This window comes from Sminthopsis crassicaudata, chromosome 3, assembly GCF_048593235.1.
Source record: "Sminthopsis crassicaudata isolate SCR6 chromosome 3, ASM4859323v1, whole genome shotgun sequence".
NCBI classification, from domain to species: domain Eukaryota; kingdom Metazoa; phylum Chordata; class Mammalia; order Dasyuromorphia; family Dasyuridae; genus Sminthopsis; species Sminthopsis crassicaudata.
The window spans coordinates 404,412,373-404,434,765 of NC_133619.1; the positions used below are offsets into that span (position 1 = coordinate 404,412,373).

Below are 22,393 nucleotides of genomic sequence, written 5' to 3' on the forward strand. Positions count from 1 at the left end.
ACTTTTTTTCCCCCGAGGCAGAACCCAGTGATATTTTTCTAGAAATGGGGTGTGCTACACTGCATGTGAAATTTTCTAACTTCTAGCAATAGATTTCCTGTTGCTAACCATTACTGTTTTCTGAATATTACCTAAAATCCACTTGAGATATTTCCGGAGTTTGAAGTCCTTAAGAAAATGCTACAATAGTATCATAGCCCATATGGACATATCTTGATAAAGGAACAGGTGGAGATACTGAGAGATTACATATTGTCTTTAGAAGTCAAGTTGTATTCTAGTTATGTAATATTTAGGCCATTCTCCCAATTGCTAGCTTCTGACCCCTGCTTTGCAATCTGTGATTAAGCTGGCTTCTGGCTCTCTTCATATTTCACTAGTGATTCTATTAATATTACTCCAGGATTCGCTACAGTTATTTTTCTACCTTAGTCATCTTCAACTTTTAACTCAGCATTTACTTAGAAACTGAAAATAATTTAAATCTATTAAGACCTAGTAAATATTACTGCCATTGAGAAAAGAACCACTCGTGTGTATTTGGACTGCATAAGACATCTTTTTGAGTTCAAGTCTGGCCTAACACTAGCTTTGTGACCCTGGGCAAGTCAATCTTGTTTGGTTCAGTTTTCTCATCTGTAAAATGAGCTGGAAAAGAAAATGGCAAACAACTCCAGTATCTTAAGAAAATTCCATATGGGATCAAGAAGAGCAGGATGTAATTGAAACAAACAGCAACCAAAAAAGCATACATCATTCTGGGCACATTCATGATTGTGAAAACAATACTCATATTCAGGAATAGTCTAATCATGGTCTAGTTAGGAAAGAATTGAACTTAAATTGAAATTTAATTTTAAAAAGCAATTTCCATTAGGGAAAAAAAAAATAGGGTACATAGTTCCTTTTCTGATTTTCCCATACATCTTTTGAAAAACAGCCTTGCAAGTCAGATCATTTAGGATTACATCCAAGACACTGAAGCTTGTATGTTCGTATATTAGCCAAGGCTAAATAAGGTTTTTCTCTTTTCAAAGAAAATTTTAGTAGTATTTTTTTTCTTATCAAACATGATTCAAATTGACCCAAGCACTTCATTTACTTGCTGGGTTCTGTTAAGTCATGTATTCAACAAGCCTTTTTAGGTTTTCCTTTTACAGATGAAACTGAGCAAAAGTAAACAACTGACAAAATGAATACCAGAAAGTGATTAGTTCAGAGCTTCATTTAAATTCTTAAAAAATCATTTCCATACTGCTCACTTTTATGGTGGTATAAATTTTTTTAAACAGTTCTAAGTGCAGGTTGAAGGAGCTTTACCTCTTGGCTTTTTTTCTCACCCAAATTTTATACATACACACACACACACACACACACGTACACACACATGAGCACGTGCACTGCAGCATAATTTACTATATATGTATAATCTAAATGGTCTAGCCAAAGATTGGGGAACTATGAAAGTAGGACAAAAAGTATTTCTAGACACTGGGAAAGACTATTATAAAATCACTCACTGTAATTAAATATTGCAAAGAAAGTTAAAGAGAAACACTTTTAAAATAATGAAGCTAATTCTTCAAATAGTCTTGTCCAATTCATGATATCTATACTTCATGAAGTGTTTAAGATGAAATTCTTCTTTAAATTATTGAAGCCAAGAGAAAGATTTAAGTAAATTAAATATGGATTTGTGTTCACTGAAATAAAAAAGATATAAACTCATTTCAAAGATTTTCAACCCAAAATATTAAGCTGAAGCATGCTTTGATGAAACAAAGTTTGCCAAATGCTTTATCCAACAGGTAAATTAGATTATAACCAATTATAGCCAGAACCTACACTCAGGCATAACTTCAACAGCCTATTTTTCTTCATAAGAAGCAAAAAACTTTGATATAAGATTTTCTAATGTAATACCATATAGATGAGAAATGAGGCTAAGGATGGCGACTTTTAAGATGTTAAACCAAAGATTATGTTTCTTTAGTCTTCCTTGCCATAGTAAAATATTACCTTAAAGTCAAATATAATTCTTTTCTAGATAGCTCATTAAAAACATAATTATAACATGCATCATTCTTAAATTAAGAATGTTTCCACAGCTTTATTTCAGGGTGCAAGGCACTTTTGAAAGTGAATGAAGCATCTCACGCAAGTGAATGCATATACTCTAGGCTTAATAATTATTAAATACCCCACATTTTTATTTGCAATATCATCTGGGCAAAAGCAAAAGACCCTCATATATTCCCACTTGATATAATTACAAAAACTTTGCCCAACTGGGAATGACATATCATATAGATATCAAAAGTAAATTATGTCAGAAAAACAATACTTAAAAGAGATTAAAGGTGCCCTTATCATTGTAGGACCCTAAAAGTTCTGATAAACAATGTTGCAGGACTGAAACAATTCACAGAACTCTAAATATTACTAAATTTGAGAATTAACAGTAAATTAGTTTATGACTATTCTAAAGAAACAAATGCATCATAATGAAAAAGTGCTAAATTTTATAAAGCAATTCAAAACTGGGAGAGAAAAATTAATTCTTATAGAAGACTATATAACATTGTTATACTTAATGTTCAAAGTGAATTTAAACAATATAGGTTGGCCAAGAAAGACAAACATGTAATAGTATTTCACATATCCAAACCTAACCTGGCACATGAGTAGCTTCTGCTCAAACATTTCAACATTTGTTAATTTTTTATTTATGAAGTACACTCAAAAACAGTTTCTATCAATTACTAATTTTAATACAACTGTACATTAATGCTGTGGTGAGATCAACATTTCAGAATGTTTTCATGTCTATTTTTCAACTTGTGGCACAAGGCAAAATTGAAAAGTATACATATTATTACAATTATGAAAGTAGAAAACAAAACTGACAGAAAATCTTGCCTTAAAGTACTGCTAATAATAATTAAAAAACAGGTCACAGCACAGGAAAAAGTAATGTTGTGATATGTACTTATTTCAGAATCCTGATAGTTAATTTTCTTGATTTCTACAAGGTTATCTTTCCAGAAAGTTTCGAAAAGGGCATTTTTAAGTTTATATTTACCATTCACATTACCACTAATACATAAAGAACTGAGATGTTTATTTATAATCATATTAAAAGCTATATAGAAAACTACTTTCCTCTGAACTTTTCCACCCCAAACCTCATTTCAGTCTCATTGGAAAATAAATCCTCCTCTTTCACTTATTACTCAAAGAATAGTAAGATAACAGTAAAATCACGTATGAATGTGGGAATTAAAACAGCTATTACATTTGGTACAACCTATTTTATCAACTACTTTGCTTGAAGTTTTTTTTTTTTTTTTTTTTAAGTTAGGAGTGGATTGAAGCTGGGGGTTGGGAGGATGGGTGTTGAAAGGATCTTTTGGTCACAAAAGAAACTAAAGAAAGTCTAGGCGACAAAACTAGTTTCCTCTAAAAATCCAAGAGCAAGCTATAAACATAGTATTTCTATACAGAATAGGATACTATTCAGATACAGAATAGAATTCTATACAAATAGGATGTTTCTGCTTAGTTTCTTTTTAGAGAACATTTTAAAGAGTGATCCCATTTCCCATTAAACACAACTTTTGGAATGTTTCAATAGCAATTTTTTTTTTTTAAAGGTACTATGAAAAAGACTAAGTTATTCCTATGAAATTATATTAGTTGACCCAAAGCCAAGATTGTACTATGTTCATCAGTTTTCAGTGAATAAATACTAATATTGTCTGTGGGGTCATTATTATTTTACTTCTCCATTTCCCCCCCCAAATCATAAGAGTTAATTATCACATTTACTATACAACTATTTTACAACTATTTAAAGACTAATTATTGTGACAAATATCCACTCAGATAGATAAAAAAATCATTTTGTCTTCAAACAACTTATTTTCATTGATAACTGACATCCTGGTTTCTCAAAGTATATTTAGATCAAAGAAAAATTGGCAGAAGGGACCTTAACTTATGCAGCAATGTTAACTAAATTAAAATTTTTTGAGCAAAAATTAAATTTTGTGTCTTTAAACTTTCCTTTATAACTTCTTTCTGCAGTAATTTTGCATTTTGGCCAAAGAGAGCTGTTTCCTTTTGGCAGGCAGATTACTCTTCTGGAAAAAAACCAGTGATTCAGAACTGTAGAATTTGTCTTCTTTTGAGGAGAGTAATAAATGGAGCAATGATTTTATTTTTTGCCTTTTTTTTTTTTTACCACCCATGTTGATCTTTTTCATAAAATTCATGAAATGAAATGTTTAAATGTGACCACAGTATATATTAGTTAGAAGAAGATATGTACTTCTGTTTCTGACCAAAATGAATTAAGTATCGTCTTGTCAAAAAGCTTTCAGTTAAAAATCAAACTCTGAAGTTGAGATGGAATGTTAAAACTTAATGGCCAACTGTATACTATCAGGTTATTGGTCATTTTTACACAAACATTTAATAATTTTATAAGACCCAGAAGAAAAGACTAGTAAGTGACAGCTGTTGCAAGATGAAGCAATAAAACTATATAAATATCCTTTTTATGGCAATAAGAATGAGGCACAAATTGGTAGTTATTCCAAACAATAGAAAATGTCATCAATTTTTTTGCCTCTATTAAAGAAAAAAAAAGGAATGTTCCCACCCAAGTGTATAATGAAATCAAATATTAAAATTTTCAGGGTGCTAAAAAGATAAGTTACTGTTTCTTTATTGTTACCAAGAAGTAAATATTCAAAATTTCCAATTATTTAAATATCAATAATAATTTTATAGTTTAAATCAATCATATATATGCCTTTGAAAAGACAGTAGTTATAACTTTTTCACTAATTTCAAGGTAAACACCATAGGATTAGCAAGAACCACACTGAATTCACAAATGAATTGTTAACTAATCCAACTTATGACTAAAAATTGCTGGAATTCACTTTCAATGAATACCATCAGCACATCATGCCAATTTTTAGTAACCGTGCTTCTATTTTCTCCAAACTAACAATACAAGGTGTCTATTGAATGTTGTTTCTTGTCACTTGATTTCGAAAGTGTTTTTTCCTTTAACTTAATACAATAAATTGGTAAACTTCAAGTTTCAGAATACTTCATGAATCCTGAAGTGATTTTCTATGGAAGGAGGTTCCTCCTCAAAGTGAATCTCGCTAGTCACCTCCATGCCAAAGTCCTCGAGGATCTGTACAAATTTCTTGTGCTCCTTTCCAATCCAAGACCTCATGGGGTCATTTACTTGGTAAGGAGTAACATGAGTATGAACTGTAATCCCTGTCTTTGCAAATTCTTGCAACACTTCGGGGTATGTAACCCAAGTATTGCTTCCTCCAGAATGACCACCATCCAGCCAGTACATTGTTCTTATGCTTTTGATGAAGGTGTTTATGTTCTTATCTTTCTGGGCTTCTTTCAGCTCAAAAAGCAGTTGGTTCAAAACAACACATCCTTTACTGAATCCAATCAAAGTAAAGGATGCATCTTTAAAAGATGGTGGATTAAAGTTGGTATCAGAGTCATCATATTGTTCATATTTTCTTTCTCTCTCAACCTGGCAGCCATTTGAAGTATGAGATGAATTTGCTCTACAGTAGCTAGAGGTCTTTGCCTCCTTTCTTAAACCATACCTTTTCTTCTTTGACAAGACAATGTTCTGTGTAAGAGTGAATGCATTAACTAATAACGAATAAAGATGCTTAAAAGCTCCAAACTCAGTACTGTGATCTGGGGCACCAAACATGTTGCTCTTCACAAAATTGTCATAACAGCTGAACTTGTGCAAATGCATGCGGGAGCTCTTTACTACCCAAATATAACTATTGGTGAAGTGGTGTGCTAGAAGGAAAGCAATATTTTCTAAACTCCAGTTTTCCCATTGAAAATTCTCAGGATGACGTGCCATAACTTCACGATAGTTCTGTAAGAAAAGAACCATAACAAAATCATTGTTACAAACAGATAACACATGCATAAATATTGTCCTAAAATATGCTTTTTTAAAGGGGCAGTGGAAGGTAGATTTTAGGATTCTGGATTGCTAAGTGGAAAATGGGGTTGATTGGTTGCTCCAAATAGAAATATTTAGGTACTAATAAACTACACTTACTCACATATGCATTCAATTTCCCTTCTTTTAGTGGTCTTAAAGCACTATACAAATATAAGTTTTGCTAGCTTTTTTTTTTTTTTTTTTTGCTGAGGCAACTGGTGTTAAGTGATTTGCCCAGAGTCACACAGCTAGGAAGTGTTAAGTGTCTGAAGTAGAATCTGAACTCAGGTCCTCTTGACTTCAGGGCCAGTGCTCTCTCCTCTTTGCCATCTAGCTGCCCCTTATAGTTACAGCTTTAATTGGTTGCATTTTTTGCAATAAACTAATTCTTTTGCAAATTAATATTAAAAAACACCTACTATGATAGCTGCCATATTGTTCACTTTAATAATATCTGACTATAACTACTTGGGTTCCTCAGCATCTAACAATATAAAATTTGATATGTACAGTGCTACTTTTGGAATCAATGTACTAATTTTTATTTTTCATAGGAGTAGGTACTCAATAAATGTCTGACTGACTTTTACTTATTTCACTCTGAATGGAAATATTAAATAGCATAAGTAAACTGAGAACTTTAGCTCTAAGATTTTAAAAGGATTATACATGTGACAGAACAAATGATAAACCAAGAAGACAGGCAACTACCCAGTTCCAGTTATAGTAAACTATTAAACCTAATACCAAATCAAGATGGAATAACTAGAAGAAAGTCCCTTCCCAAACAATACAACACACTAGTTTGATGGAAATTTACATCTATAAGCATTTGACAATATTACACTATTTTTCAAAATTTACTACAATGGCATATATAAATCATGAAAGCACCTACCTTAGAGACAAACTAGAATTCTGCTTCTATAGTGCATAAAAAAGAAACTAAATCCCAGAGAAATCGGTTGCCCAAGATCAGTGACCAAGTGTCACATAGCAGAGACTGGAACTAATCTTTTTTTCCAGTGCTATATCAAACAATACAATTCTAAAACGTAGATATATTTTTCTTAATATGCCATCATATTAATCCTTAATCCCAAAGGGGGGAAAAAAAGTGGAGAAAGATTTAAACCAAGGCACAAAATTAAGTATATTAGTGCTTGAAATTTGCTGAAACAGTATGGGCTGACATGTGGCTAACATGCTAATGCTTGTTAATAACTAAGAATTGGAAAAAATCATCCAAATTGATTTAAAGATATACATTCTAAGGAAACAGACAAGGAACTCAGTGGCAAACAATAAAAAAAACAACTTTATAGAGAAAGCTAAGATCTTTAGTTAGTCCTACTAAGAGATATGAACAAAGAGAATTGGAAGGCTATATGGTTTTTAGAAAAAAAAAAAAAAATCACAGTCTTGATTTCAAGTCCCATATCTACCACTCAGAAGTTGAGTTATTTCACCTCTCTGGATCTCAGTATCCTTATCTATAAAATAAGGACATTACATTAAAGTGTTTCTAGAGTCCTTTTGTATTCTGATATTTTACAATTCTTTGTCAATTTAATAGATTATGGGCTACATTTGGCTTTTTGCCTAAGGAACTCACCAACTTTCACAGAAGAGGTTTAAAAAAAAAAAAAAAAATAAATGCATCTCTGAACTCAGGTTTATCGGGAAAGTTGAAGAATTTCAAGACAATTTTTTTTGATCCATGAAAAGCAACAGAAAAATGCTTTTCAAGATGAAAGGTCTAACTCTATTGCCAAGGTATCAGGAGTGAGAGAATTTGAAAAAGGAAAAAATTATGATCTGGACTTGATTTGAGTTTTAAGGTAGGGAATCTCAATTCTAATCCTGCTCCTACCATTTTCTATCTCTGCTTACCTAGAGACTAAATCAAGAGGAAATATGGGAAATAACATGGATCATGACCAAAAGCACAACATACTACAAAAGAATTGAAATTTTCAGGTGATAGTGATTTATAGTACTCCCCTCCCCCCAACCCTTTTGCCTTATTATCTGATACTGACTTTTAAACCTCTACTTCTAATACCTGCCTCTCCCTCTCTTTCAACTTCTCTCAGCTACTTTGACTTGGTTGTTCTGCAAACCATCTAATACTAATTTAGCCCAGCTTTATTCCTTATCCTTGTTTCAATCTTTTCAATTCCAACTTTACTTATCCCCATTAAGCGCTGCCATTAAGCGCTTCTCAAGTCTTGATGTCTCCTTAATCTCTAGTACTTTTGTGCCTTGCTTGGGTTAAGTCATGATATTGTCTCAGTCCCAAATTAGGCTGCTTGAAAATAATGACAGAGGATTATTTTCTTCAAAACACTCAGGAGTGTCCAGAGATCATAAACTGTGATGACTATTTTTCAAAATTCTGAGCATCTATCAAGCAGTAACAATCATTTTCTACTGAAGGAAATTAAAGACCATAGACAGCATAAAGGATTGATCAAGTTTATTTGCCAGTCTTGCAGATCCCCAAAGGCTTAGGTTGGTGTTGATTGTTTATGGACCTCTAAGCATTTCCCATGAACTACAGCAAAGTATTATTTGTGGTATCATATCTAATGTGGCAGATGTATCATTAAACTGTATTCATGTATACATCAATGCTTTGGAAAGATAATATGATTTCATTGATAAGGATTTTCCTTCTACTGTAAATGTAGATCTCAACTTATCCTTGCCTTAAACCATTAGAGAAATTCTCATCCATGCACTCCTATATATCTTGCAAAGATGATCTACCTTTATGAAGATCTTTGTCTAAGTATTTTAATATTTTTATTGTTTCTAAAATTTTATGTCATGATCAACTTATTATCTTTTTACATGCATGTTATCTCTCCAGTGATAACCTCTTATGTCTCTTCTTATGTAAAAGCAGTTATGATTTATTGTAGCTAATTTGTGCCTATTATTATATATATTATCCTTTGAATAACCTGAAATTCTGATGGTAATCCAAGATTCACAACCAAAAAGAATGACTGAACAATTATTGTTATTAAGAAGCTAAATTTTTATGTTAGGGAACAATCAAAGTACTACATAATTTTCCAAGTGCAATTTACTCATTCTTGGGCCTCTTCAATTCTGGACCCAGCTCACTATCTATGTATATTATCTACCATAGATTGATAACCTGAAGGACAAAATGGGCTACTCACCCAACTGTATGTCATAATCTGACCAAGCATTCTTCATCCACTTGTTTTTTTTCTATGTGGATTGTTGGGTCAATATCTGTTGAGTGGACACTGAGATCCTGTAGTATTCTGGGCTTTTTATACAAGCACCACAATGTCACCTGCAAACAGGAGCATTTGGAGGACCTTATCACCTATAGGGAATGTCTTCTATTTGGATAGTACAGGACAGCCTAAATAATAGTGATAAACACCTTGGGTGAACTTTCACCTTTGTTTGTTATTGATAATCCAAACATTACTAAACAAAATTCTCTGTGGTTGCACCTACTCAATTATCTCAAAGAACTTTAGTACAAGACACCTTGTTGGAGAGATTAGTTTATTTTGCTCTAAGACTCTAATTTTCTTTAATCAAACAAACATATGAAGATCTTATGTTCTCAACTTTGAAAGACTAAGAATTATGATCAACACAATAACTAATTTTGATTCCAAGGGATCCATGCTGAAAGTATGCTACCTATTTCTTAACAAGTGATGGTCTAGGGGAAAACTGACATATTTTTGAATATGGCTAATATAGGAATTTATTTTGCTTGGTTATGCATATTTGTTACAAAGGGTTTTAGTGTTATTTTTTTCAATGGGAGAAAAAGGTAAAAGAATTGAAAAATATTTTATTAGAAAAAATATTTTAAAAAAATGAAATACTGGGGGCAGCTAGGTGGCGCAGTGGATAGAGCACCAGCCTTGAATTCAAGAGGACCCGAGTTCAAATCTGATCTCTGAAACTTAACACTTCCTAGCTGTGTGACCCTGGGCAAGTCACAACCCCAGCCTCAGGAAAAAGATTAAAAAATAAAAAATAAAATAAAATACTGATAACCTAACAAAAAAAGATTTTGTACTCTACCCCTTTTATTCAAGTATATAAATATTTAGAGAATTGTAGAAAAGTCAATAAATAATAAACAGTTATTGAATATCTACTATGTGCACTATAATAAGAACAAAAGCTTACTTAAGTTTCTTTTTCAACTGTACCAATGATATTATCAATATGTGTACAGACCATTCTCAAATATTGAATACGAATAAGAAAGTAAATATATGGGACTGATACTTGTTTCAATCAATCCTGAGGGAGGATAAATGAAACTGAGCTATGCTTTTTTTTTCTTTCTTATTGCCATTCCTCTGATAAAGTTCTCTGTGAGAAATTAGAAAAACTTATCTATAAAGGAGAATCACATCTAACATGCATTTTTTTTTTTTTTTTAATGTGACTGGTCTGGTCCAGCCACACTTCCCAGCTTGGTTTTATTGAGTGTTATTTACAATTTTTCATACACAATATCAGGTGATGAGTTAGTGAGTCCCAGTGTACTGTTTCCTCATTCAACAGTTATAACAGATATAAAAATATTGGCAAACCTAGTACATTTATTATGTCTAATTGTGTTCTCCTGGCAGTTTCTTCTTAAAATACTTTCAGGATCATTTGAGTATCACACCAACTTTTCTGCAGACTCACTTTCCCCTTTATTGATTCCACTTCTGTGAGTCAGATTTTTTTTACTATCTTTCTCCATAATGTTTAACAACTGAGCTTGGCTCATACTCTCTAAAATTGTTGCTCCTTGTACAGGCAAGGAGGATTGAGTGCTTGCTTGTTGTTAATTACCTTCCAGAGCTAAAGGGGACTTTTGAAACTGCCCTTAAGGCAAAAGTTCCCAATTAGCATTCACCAACTTTACCAATTTTTAGAATTCATAATTAGTATTGTGTAAGGACTATCCTTGTTCTGACTAGTTCATTTTTGGAAAGCGTGGCCATATTCACACATACATGAGAAATCAGCCCAGATGCATAGAGAGACTTGTCTGCACTTATCGGGCAGTATATCTACAATGACTAGACCTTGCTCTTGGGTGATGCCCAAATATATGGCAGATGTTCTAATACTCAGTCCATTAAGGAAAACTGTTTTACTTTAAAAGAAAAAAAAAAGCATCAATTTATGACCAATTTTATATGGGAAAAGAAAAACAGTTATTAGGAGTCTATCACATGCCAGATATTACACTAAGCACCTTACAAATACTATTTCAACTGACTCTGAGAGATAAGTGCTACTGGCAAATGCTATTATATCCACATTTTACAGGTGAGGAAATTGAGATTGAAAACAATTGTGAAATGGCTAGTAAGCGTCTTGAGAGCAAAGCTGAACTCAGGTCTATCTATCTACTGTGTCACTTAGTAGCTGCTAAGCAACATTATAGCTTTATGCCTTTATGGTTACAATTTGGTGCTTCAAGATTTACAGAACTGAGCACACTTCCCTAAAAACAATCTTGTGAGGTAAATTGTGCAGGTATTATTCTGTTTTAGAGTTGAGAAAACTAAGACTCAGAACAAGTGACTTTTTCATGGTTATACAAGACTAGGAAATGCCCCCCTCTCTTTTTCCATTACCTTGTGTTTAGTTTTCATGAACATAATATGTGTATATGTTCCCAGAGGCACACATGTATACATATGTACATAATACATGTAAATAAAATATATGTATACAGACATATACGATATATCTTTCCCAACATGAAACTGTTTTATTTTTACTGAATTTAACATTATTCCTCACATGGAGTAGGTGCTTAATTCATGCTTATAAACTGACTGATTCCAAGGCTTCTAATATCAAGGCCAGACTTCTTCCCATATACCATGCTGCTAGCCAGCCCATTTCTGCTCCCTGGGTACAATTTATGCAGGCAGAGAGCTATGTATGTATTAGTTTGTAAAACAGATCTTCTTTCTTTCCTCATGCTCATACAACTCAGACTTTATATCCATTTCTAATATTCAAGTTCAAATGTTCACACTGTGGGATATTTTGGGACTCAAGACTTATGGATTCACTTCTGGTTACAAAGAGTGAGAAATTCTGTACCAACTTAGTGGTCACTAAAACAATCAATACGTACCCATTCTGATGTACACATGTGACTATGCCCCAATCTAGAATCTAGAAGACAGAACATTTTTAGAGCATAAAAATGATCGGCTCTCTGGTCTTTCTAGTAATGCTGCAGGCCAACTGCTTGGCACTGAATAATTCAAAAGTCCTAATGCACAATTCTCAGAAAGGGTCACTTTTTGCTTTGAGGATTGCCAGAACATTTCCCAAAATGCCTGAATTCTACAACCTGTCCTCAACCCAGATCCCAGGCCAGAATTCTCTCCCTAAAATGAAGACAATTAGGATGTGTTGAGAAGTAACAAGGAAGAAAAGCCTCACAAACAATCTGAAGTAGAATTAACCTGGGTCAAGAAACTACAATTCCAGCTGGACTTATCCATCATTCTCAGGAAAGAAATAGAATGAGAAAGTAATCAACCAGTTGTCAGGATCCCTCTTACTCATTAAAAAAAAAGGAAAAAAAAAATTGGAAGCTAAGATTCTGCCATGAATACAGCATTTTGAACTCTATCAACATTCAGGAGTGGAAATAGTTATGTGACCTCATTGAACAGAGACAAGTATAGTGAGTAATATGTCATAATACAAAGAACACTAGACTTGGAATAAGAAAGTCCTGCATTCAAATTCTCGCTAAGCATGAGCATTAACTCTCTTACTCTCAAGTTTAATATGCTCATTTGGAAAATAATAATACATATAGTTTTCTATATCACAAGGGCTACTGTGGGGTCCAAATGAGTTAATAATTGTAAATATTTTGAAGACGATGTAATTATTCTTCACCAAATTAAACTTTCCAGATGCATATAATGTGGTCTTGATAAAATATAAAGTGGCATTCTAAAAAAGGGAAAAAAAAACTTTATGTATAAAACTATACAAGTTTTTTTTTTTTTTTTTTGCAAAGAACAGGAAACTAAAGTGGTACTCATTAACTGAAGAGTGACTGAAGAAATTATGGTACGTGAACAACATGAAATATTTTCAAAGCAGGTCAATATGCATTTTAAGTGCCTACCCACGCTAATTATTGCACTATGCCCTATGGTTTCAAACAAGACAAAAAGAAAGACAAAAGCTCAAGGTTTCAGGAAGCTCAGTCTGACAGGGGAGACAGCACACAAACAGCTACATACAAATGTGATCTCAAAGGAAACACTCTAGAATTAAAGAAGGTCAAGAACAGATTTCTTGCAAAAGGAGAGACTTTAGCTGGGACCTGAAGGAAGTCTGGGAAGCCAGGAGATAATATATATTGAGTAAATCAGAGAACTGAGTAAAAGTACTATCACTACTAGAATTAATGACAGCAACAGGCATTGAATACATATGTGTGTACATGCATTGTCAGTTTTCCACACAATAAAACAGACATATATATCAGAGACAGGATCTGTTTCAAATGGCTCCTCATACTTTGACTTGTACTTGTCTTGGCAACAGCCCAGTGTTAAACTACAGAGCCCTGTTTGAGACCTTTTGGCAGTAACTAGAGCTCCAACAAAAAACCTAGGGGCAGTTGACAGGTTTGCTTCAACTCTTGTTGATTCCTTTCCAACTCTGTGTGGCAGCAATATTAGATTTCATTAAGGATTTGCCCCTACACTTAAGGTACCATGCCAACTTTAATATAATAGAACAAGACTTTCTTGTCTTATTACAAGCTTATCCTTGACCCAAAATATATCTTTTCAAGTCACCCACCATAACTAATTATGAATTGCCAGGCTGTATAACAATTATTTCAGGCCATGAGGGCCTTTTATAATATCTACTGGCCCTTTCAGTATAAAAATATGGGGAGAAACTACTAACAAATTAGAAAATACACAGGCAAAACTTCTTCAGATTGGTTCCTTGAAGAACTATCATGACAAATCTTTAATTTTATTACAATTTCCTCTCAGTAAACATTATAGGGAAATTGATTCCAACTCAAGATAAGTCAACAATCAAACAAGCAGCATTTACTGAATACCTACTATGTGCCAGGTGCTGAAGATACAAAGACAAAAGTTAAACATTTTCAGCTCTTGAATTTACAACTGAATTGGGGAAGACAACGCTAAATGTATGTATGTACAAATGTATGTAATATGTACATATGCACACCAATTAGATAACAAGCATGTGTGTATTAAACACAACCAAACACATACACCAAAACATCAAATAGCTAACAGATGAGAGGGGAGAGTCACTAGCCACTGGAGTATCAGGAAAAAGCCTTATATACAAAGTAGTACTTGAAGAAAACTATAAATTCAGAAAGGGCAAAAGCACTGAAATAGGCAATGGAGTAAGACATGAAGAATAGTAAGGTCACTTTGGCAGGATCAAAGTGTGTATGTGAAAGAGTTAGAATCAGTTTGTCAAGAAGAGTTAAGGTTGAAGTCTCAAACAGAAGACTTTATATTGGATTTTAGAGTTAATTAAGTAATGGAATAACAATTAGATGAGCTTTAGAGAAAGCACATTGGCAACTGTGTGCAAGATAAACTGGCAGAGAGAAAGAGAGAGAAAGAAAGAATGACAGACTTGAGGCAGGAATACAAATTAGGAGGCTATGGTAATATTGCAAGTAAGAGGGAATAAAATAAGAAGGGATATTATATGCAAGCTAGAATGGTAGCTATGTGAAGAGATAGGATGAATTCAAGAGATGTTATGGAGATTGAAGGGACTAAGAGTTAACAACTAATTGGATTCATAGAGTGTGAGATGATAATGACAACATCACAGTTGTAAACCTGGATAATAGGAAAGGATAATAGGGGAAAATTATGTAAGAATTTTAAAAGTGCAATTAGCTCCTTTGTTAGTGACCAAGTATACCAACATTTGATAAATCTTTGTTGAATCACTGGAAGAGTTCAAGTAGAAATTTGGATGAGGACTTGCACTAGGTGTGAAGTTCAACTGGATAACTATTAAGGTCTCTCTAATCTATGATTACTTGATATGAAGCAACTGACTTAAGACTGTACTATATTTGTGAGCAAATGATTTAAAACTTTGTACTAATTTGTGAGCTTTTAATAATTCCTAGTCAAAAAGTCTACAACACACAATAGTGAAAATTGAGTTAATCCATTATTTTTAATGTTTAAAATAATCTATAAATTTTTTTACTATAAATTATTACCCATTTCCTTTGTTTATTCTAATAGCTCTCAACAAGAGGTAGAGCAGCTCATCTTCAATGCACTCTCAAATAACATGAAATATTAAAGGGCTTTTTAATGAACTAAATATAGTACCATGAAATTTAATATGAATAAAATTAATATGTATAAAATAGAGAAACCATGTCTGGATTCAAGTCACTCACCATAACTAATTATGAATAGATAGGCTGGAAAACAATTACTGTAGTTGATGGGGGTCATTTATTGTACTTAATGGCCTTTCAGTATAAAAATCTAGGGAGAAAGTACTGAAGAAAATGATAAAGAACCTGTCACATCTCAGTTTGATTCTTTGATCAACTATCATGGTAGATTTTTGATTCAATAGAAAAAGATATAAAGGTTTAGTGGACTTAAGTTTCAATTTGAATCAACAATATAAACAACAAAAAAGTAGCAAGATTTAAATTAAAATGAGAGACATAAAGTCCAAGATGAGGGGTGATAGGCCAGTTACTATGTTTTGCCCTGGTCAGACTACATCTGGATCACTGGGTGACACAATATAAGAAGGATGTTAAACTAGAAAACCAGAGAAGGAAATAACCATATAATAAAACCATCAAATCATAACATAATAAGAATTAGTTGAAAAGTGAAGATTTTCGGCCAAAAGAAAAATGGGAGGTAGGGGTGGAGCTTTGAGGAAATAAGTAGAGGAGAGGCCTTAGACACTAAACAGGGACATAACATCGGTTTTCATTATGTGAAGGATTATTATGTGAAAATCAGATTGGATTTGTTGTTCTTAGTCCCTGAGGGCAGAACTGGGATCAACAGGTTGAAAATTGCTGAGAGATTGGTTTAGCTTTATATAAGGAAAAATTCTCCATCAGAACTATCCAAAAGTAAAACTGGAAGCTAGGTGGTGCAGCGGGTATAGCGCCGAAATGGCAAACCACTCCAGTATGTTTGCCAAGAAAATCTCAAATGGGGTCACAAAGAATTGGACACATCTGAAAAACCAATGAACAACAAAGAAAAAATAAAACAAGGAAGGAGTGAGTTCCCCTTCACAAGGAATCTTCAATGGCTAACTAGTTACTTTTTAGATATACTATAAAGGGGATTTCTTGTTCAGATATAGGTTGCATTTCCTTCCAACTTTGAGATTCTATGATATTATTCTGGGCTTAATGCATAAAATATTTCTTGAATTACACTATATTATTGTAAAATTTCCAGAAACAATTCTTATTTCTATTTGAATATATGTGTGTATCTGTGTATATACACATATCCCTTCCTCAAAAATATGTTTACATTAAACTAGTACTTTTGTTGTTATTTACTTTATTAAATGCCTACAATAGGTCAAGTCACTTTGCTAAACACTGGGGATGTAAAAGGGGCAAAAGATAGTCCCTGCCCTTAGTGAGCTCATAATCTAATAAGGGAAGACAACAAAGCAAACAAATATATACCAACAATCTATATCTGGGATAGAGGGGAAATAATTAAAAGAGGAAAGACAACTGAATTAAGATATGGGTAAGGCTTCCTATAGAAAGAGTTTCTTAAAACTTATTCTACTCTGGACCCCTTTTCACCCAAGAAATTGTTCCATGACATCCAGCACACACACACACACACACACACACACACACGCACACACACAAAACAGATATAAAAAATCAAACATTTGCTGATAATTATAATTTTGTGACCCCATATTCATTTACAACCTATGTAAGGTCAAAAAACCACAGACTACTGCAATATTTCCATGCATGAGGTGAAATGCCTGAAATTAGTCAGGAACTCAAATCTAGAATCAGATATTTGCCAGTTGTATGACTCTGAGCGTCATCATTCTGAATGTTCTTATGGACTATTTGTGCCCATTTCTAATACAGCCTTCTAAGTTTGTATTGATCTGATTAGCCAGTTACACTGGACCTTGACTCCAAAAACAATGAGATCATTTTGGCCCTCTTCAAGTATGAAGGACAACAACCAACCAACAGACCCCAGGATTGAGAGGTCACTCAACCTCTGTCTGCCTCAGTGACTGAGATACACTAGATGCTATGTAAATGCTTATTTCCCTTCTCACCCCCACTCCCAACTAAAATGATGGCAGTACTAGAGAAAGAAGGGGGCTATTGGAGAGAGGTTACAAAGGTGAAATCTACAGACTGGATATAGAGACAATGAAGAGCTGAGAATGACGTAGGCTGCCAACCAGGGAGACCAGGTAACTAATGAAGACTGATAAAGTATAATAGGGAAATTTGGAGGGGGAGTGTTTAGGCTATAACGATGAGTTCCGTTTTGGATATGTTTAAGTTTTAAGACTGAGTGTCAACTGGATATTTGGAGATGTTGAAAGGCAGATGTAAATAGAGATAGGATATTTGCTTAAGAGTCTGGGGCAAGTTACGTAGATTTGAAATTCATTAGTATGGAGAGAATAATTAAATATATGGGGCTAATAAGATCACCAAGTGAACTATTGAAGGAGGAAGGAAGAAGCCCCAGGGCAGAACCCCTCGGGACACCTGTGGTGAGAAGATGATAAAAGAAAGAATCAGCAAAGATGACAGATAGAAGGACTTTTGACAGTCTAAACATCGAAACTTTAACGAATCTTGCCGCCTCCTTCAAATCTGTCAAGCAAAATATTAACAGAATTAAGTGCTGAGAACTTCGGTGAGCCTCTGACCGCTACTACGCGCCCAACTTTCTCCTCCCCCAGCGTGTTTTGGATCACATAACCACTGGCAGGCTGGCTTGGATTCCCGGTACTAGGCGGCCTTTCCTCGAACACCACTCCAGGTTAACTCGAGAACTTCGCCTCCTCCCACAGCCCTAACGGGCCACTCATGAGTGGGAGCGCGGGGAGGCAGGGGCAGCTCCGGGGGCGAGTCCTCAAAGAGTAAACTCTCCAGGCCCCGGCCTGCCCCCGGCAATCGGGAGGAGAAGGAGCAGCTCCCGGACACAGGTAAAGGATTCCCAGAGAAAGCTAGAGGGAGTGAGGGGCGGGGCCGCCACTTACCTGGACGTCCCCGGGGAAGTAGAGGACGTGATGTTGGGGGGCTGCAGCCAAAGTCTCCAGCTTCGCCTTCTCCGCGGGGCTCTCCAGGGGGTCGTCCTGCTCGCGGAGCCCCGCCGCCGCCAACAGGAGCAGCTCGTTGCAGCGCTGCGTATCGGCGCCCTGCACGGAAGGCAGCCGCAGACACTGGATGCCCTGCCCCATGCCGCGGGAGCCCACCGCAGGGGTGGCGCGACCCCCGCCGCCGCTGCTGCCGCTGCACACGTTCATGACCCCGGCCTGGTAGAGGAAGGCACAGGTGCCTCTGGTCACGACCAGAAGCAGCAGTGGCAGCGACGGCGGCGGCGACAACAGGAGGCTCATGAAGCCGCCGTTGGCGGCGGCCGCTCAGCCCGGTCCCTGCCCGCTACACCTGCCACCAACCCCAACCGCCGGCAGGGGAGAGCGGGAGGCGGCGGCAGCGTCGTCCTTGTCGTCAGCGAGCGACGTCCGCGCGCCCCGCGTGCGTAAGAGGAAGGGGATCGAGGGAGCGACTCGCTAGCGGAGCTGTGGGGAAAGGGGTCTGGTTACCAAGAACGGAAGGCGGGGACTGGGCGTTTCTTGGGGAATGGCGTTTGTTATTGGCAAGTTTGGGTCTCGCCGGGCAGTTCAAAACGGAAGTGTCAGAAAGTCTCTCAGCCGGGCTAGGAGGGGGAAGGGAAGGAAGTGGGGAGCATAAGAGAAGCGGGGTGGTGGAGGGTGGGGTTTAAAAACAACAACAACAAAAAAAAAACAACAAAAAAACCTGATGCGGCGCATGCGCATTAGTCGGGGGGAGCCGTAACAGTAGCTGTCCAACAATCCCGAGGAAGGGATTGTGAGGCACTATTCTAGGCTGTGGCTGTGTACCCCGGCTTACGGGTTAGGGGGGATGCTTTCCGAAGTTTTCGGGTCCTCGAAAGGAGGCAGTTCCCGAAACGTAGGCTTTGTATGTGGAGAGCTCCCATGGAGGCGCAGGCCCTCAGTTTCCCCTCCCGTTTATTCACCAGCAAATTCAGTTGGTGAGTGACCGAGAAAACAGCTAAGAGAATTCATTTCCACAGGCCACGCGGTAAACGATGGCGCCCCCAGGTTCAGTCTGATAGTCTTAGCGTGAAGGTCTTCATTTTTAAGGTGGGGAAGCTTAGGGAATTAATTAGGTGCAAGTGAATCCACTTAAAATGGGGAACAATATTTCTCATAGTTTATAAAAGGTTTGATTTGGACTTTCTTGAAAAAATGAAACTAAAATTTATGAAGATATATATATTTTTTAAACAGATTTTAGATTATAATTGCAATTGTGATCATTCTTGAGTCTGAACAAAGAATCAGATATTGGGGGTTTTTTTCCTAGACATTTGTATAATAACAATACCACATCCTTCAATTAACATTTGCTTTATGAATCATAAAGAGGGTTGTTATTATAGCAAAAATATTCCAAGACCAGCATTTTTTCTAGAGCCACTCAGTCCTTTCATATTCAAATCTTTTAACGTTTGATAGATGCTTCTGTTAGATATTGATGTTTGAGTGGGGATTTTTTGTAAGTAGTGCCTTAATGAATATTTTTACGGTCTTAAGACTACTTTCTCCTTGTGCAATTTCATAGGAAGTTACAAAGTATCAATGAATAGAATGAATAGGCCTAGCAGATAGAAAAATGTAAGTTCAAATTCTTTTAGGTGCTTATTTAAAATTTATATGCAAAATATGAAAAAACCCAAAACATTATCATGGGCCCAGTAGAGCAGTGAAAAGGATTCAAAATATGTAACAATAAATAACATTTCAAAGAAGCATATTTAACATTAGAACACATTGTATTTATAACTGTCCATCTTTGCTTCCTTGTAGATTTTCTTTTGTTCTTTGCTATGTACTTTTTACTTTATTCTTTTTTTAAATTCCCCTCTTCCCCAAGCTGATTGCAGTTAAACCGAGATATGTATGTGTGTGACACACATATATGCAAAGACTGTTTTCCAAGACTTTTTTTATCTTTGTTCTAAACTGAAGTTAAACTTTATAATCACTTTGTGACTGTGGCAAATAGAAAGGAATATTACACTACTGTCATATGACATGTAACAGATTAACTACAGGAATGAGGGAATAGGATCCAGATTCTGGAGATAATCTTGAGATGTTGTAAGATGTCATCCTCTTCGAAGTAACTTAAAAGCTGACTATCAACATAGGTATATTGGTAATATTTCCTATGAGTAACAGTAAACACCTTTGATCCTGAGTGTTCAAGTATGTACTTACAATCTATAGTGAAATAATGGTAATTAGCTTTAACAGCATTATTATAATAGTGACACATTGCATACCAACAGTATGTCAGACTTTATAAAGGAAACTGACTTGTATAGCCACTGTTCTTAATGTATCTGTGGAATGTGATATTTCCTAAAGGGTAATTACTTATGGATTTATAATATTTTCTTTGATCCATGTGGAAAAATATAAACAGAAGATACTGCTGCTTCTAATGCAAGCTGTCAGGTTATTATTGCATGTTAAGTATGAAAATAAGCTTGTGGGAATTATAATCCAATAAAATACATATGAGTGACATCACAGCAAAAAAAATTAAATTTATTATTCTGAGGCAAACCATTTTAATCACAGTCAATGTCATAATAAAATAATGCAAGAATAAAGTTATCTATTTACCAGTGGCAGATCAGTTACCTATAGATATTTAGATGACTTAAAAAATGCTATGGTTGTATAAAGCAAGTAGATTTTATTATACCTAATATATACTAATAGTAAGGAGGTTATTTTTTTTAGTTAGTTAAAAAACATAATTAAATTCAAAATTAAAATAACCTGATCATGAAGAAAAAGAATGTCATTTTTAATTCACTGTTAACTTGTGTTTAGTTTAATTGACATGATTTTCAGTTTTTTAAATTTATCTACATAAATATATTTGAAATGAACTTTAACTATTTTAAAAACTCCCAAGTAAAAAAAAAAATTTTTTCCTAACTTCTGGTTAAGATCCATCTGCCAATTTACATAAAGGCAAGATTTTGCATATGGTTCTTTTGTTTTCTTCTCAGCTTATCCCTTGTCATTTTTTTTTCCTGAGGCAATTGGGGTTAAATGACTTGCCTAGAGTCACACAGGTAGGAAATGTTAAGTGTCTGAGATCAAATTTGAACTCAGATCCTTCTGACTTCAGGGCTGGTGCTCTAACCACTGGACCATCTCGCTGCCCTCCCCTTTTATTTTTCTTTACACTACCATTATGCTAGTCCAGGTTCTCATCACCTCAAAGGCAAAAGGAAATTTTTATATGTAATTTCAAAGAGCTTAATATTTTTAGGGGAAATGTGAACAGCTAAGCAAATCTGATATATGTACATCTTCAGTATGATGACAGATTTAATGGTCTCTGTGATTCCTTCATGCTTTTAAGTATGTGGTCCTAATTTCTATGGTAATATGGAGGTCTAATGAAAAGGACATTTTGTTGACACTTGAATGGGTTCAAAGGGTTAATTGAAATATGTGTAGGATAGAGCTACCCTGAAAGGATAGGGCTGACATGGATGGTATAAAAGAGTGTGGTCAAAGCTTCAGCCTAGTCAATCCCCAAATCAGAATCATAATATTCTTAAATTGAGTTGGATTAAATACTAAATTACAAATAATTAGAAAATAAAGTACTTTCCCCCTAAAAATCATGAGACAGTTGGCTTTCTCATATAGGGATTTTGATTTTTGAATTGGACAATTATCAAACAATATCAAAATACAAAAAGAAGAGGAGCTAACTAGAAGAACTAACATCAAAACTAATAGATTTTCATCACCATTACCAAATTTCATATGCATGTTAAGGTTATGAATTATATATCCTAAAATTGTTATGCTTTAGAATTGCAAGTCTATGGCTTATTTTCCCTAAACAGGTTGTTAAAAAGCAGCAGAGAGGAAGAAAGTTGGGGATGGGGGAAGAGAAGGGGAGGAAAAAAAAGGAAAGAAAGG

The 22,393-nt window shown here is 35.0% G+C and overlaps 2 protein-coding genes across 5 annotated transcripts in view; one reads left to right on the top strand and one right to left on the bottom strand.

Moving 5' to 3' along the window:
• Positions 1 to 2,749: 2,749 nt before the first annotated feature.
• On the bottom strand, positions 2,750 to 18,871 carry C3H2orf69 (chromosome 3 C2orf69 homolog). The gene is made up of 2 exons (XM_074302757.1): positions 18,368 to 18,871; positions 2,750 to 5,944 (listed from the first exon to the last, which is right to left on the bottom strand). The coding sequence occupies exons 1-2, from the start codon at positions 18,725 to 18,727 to the stop codon at positions 5,114 to 5,116; spliced, it is 1,191 nt and encodes a 396-aa protein (XP_074158858.1). The 5' UTR covers positions 18,728 to 18,871; the 3' UTR covers positions 2,750 to 5,113.
• FTCDNL1 (formiminotransferase cyclodeaminase N-terminal like) overlaps positions 18,184 to 22,393 on the top strand; it is a 119,766-nt gene continuing 115,556 nt past the window's right edge. The window contains exon 1 of one of the 4 annotated variants that reach the window (XM_074302760.1): positions 18,184 to 18,313. The gene's annotated coding sequence lies outside the window, so the exon portion shown is untranslated. The remainder of the gene's footprint in view (positions 18,314 to 22,393) is intronic. The other 3 variants (XM_074302758.1, XM_074302761.1, XM_074302762.1) reach the window with 3 other exon arrangements.

Coding starts and splice junctions, on each gene's coding strand:
- C3H2orf69 (XM_074302757.1), bottom strand. CDS start 18,727: ATGAGCCTCCTGTTGTCGCCGCCGCCGTCGCTGCCACTGCTGCTTCTG. Junction 5,945..18,367: donor ACTTCCCCGGGGACGTCCAG/GTAAGTGGCGGC, acceptor CTTTTCTTACAG/AACTATCGTGAAGTTATGGC.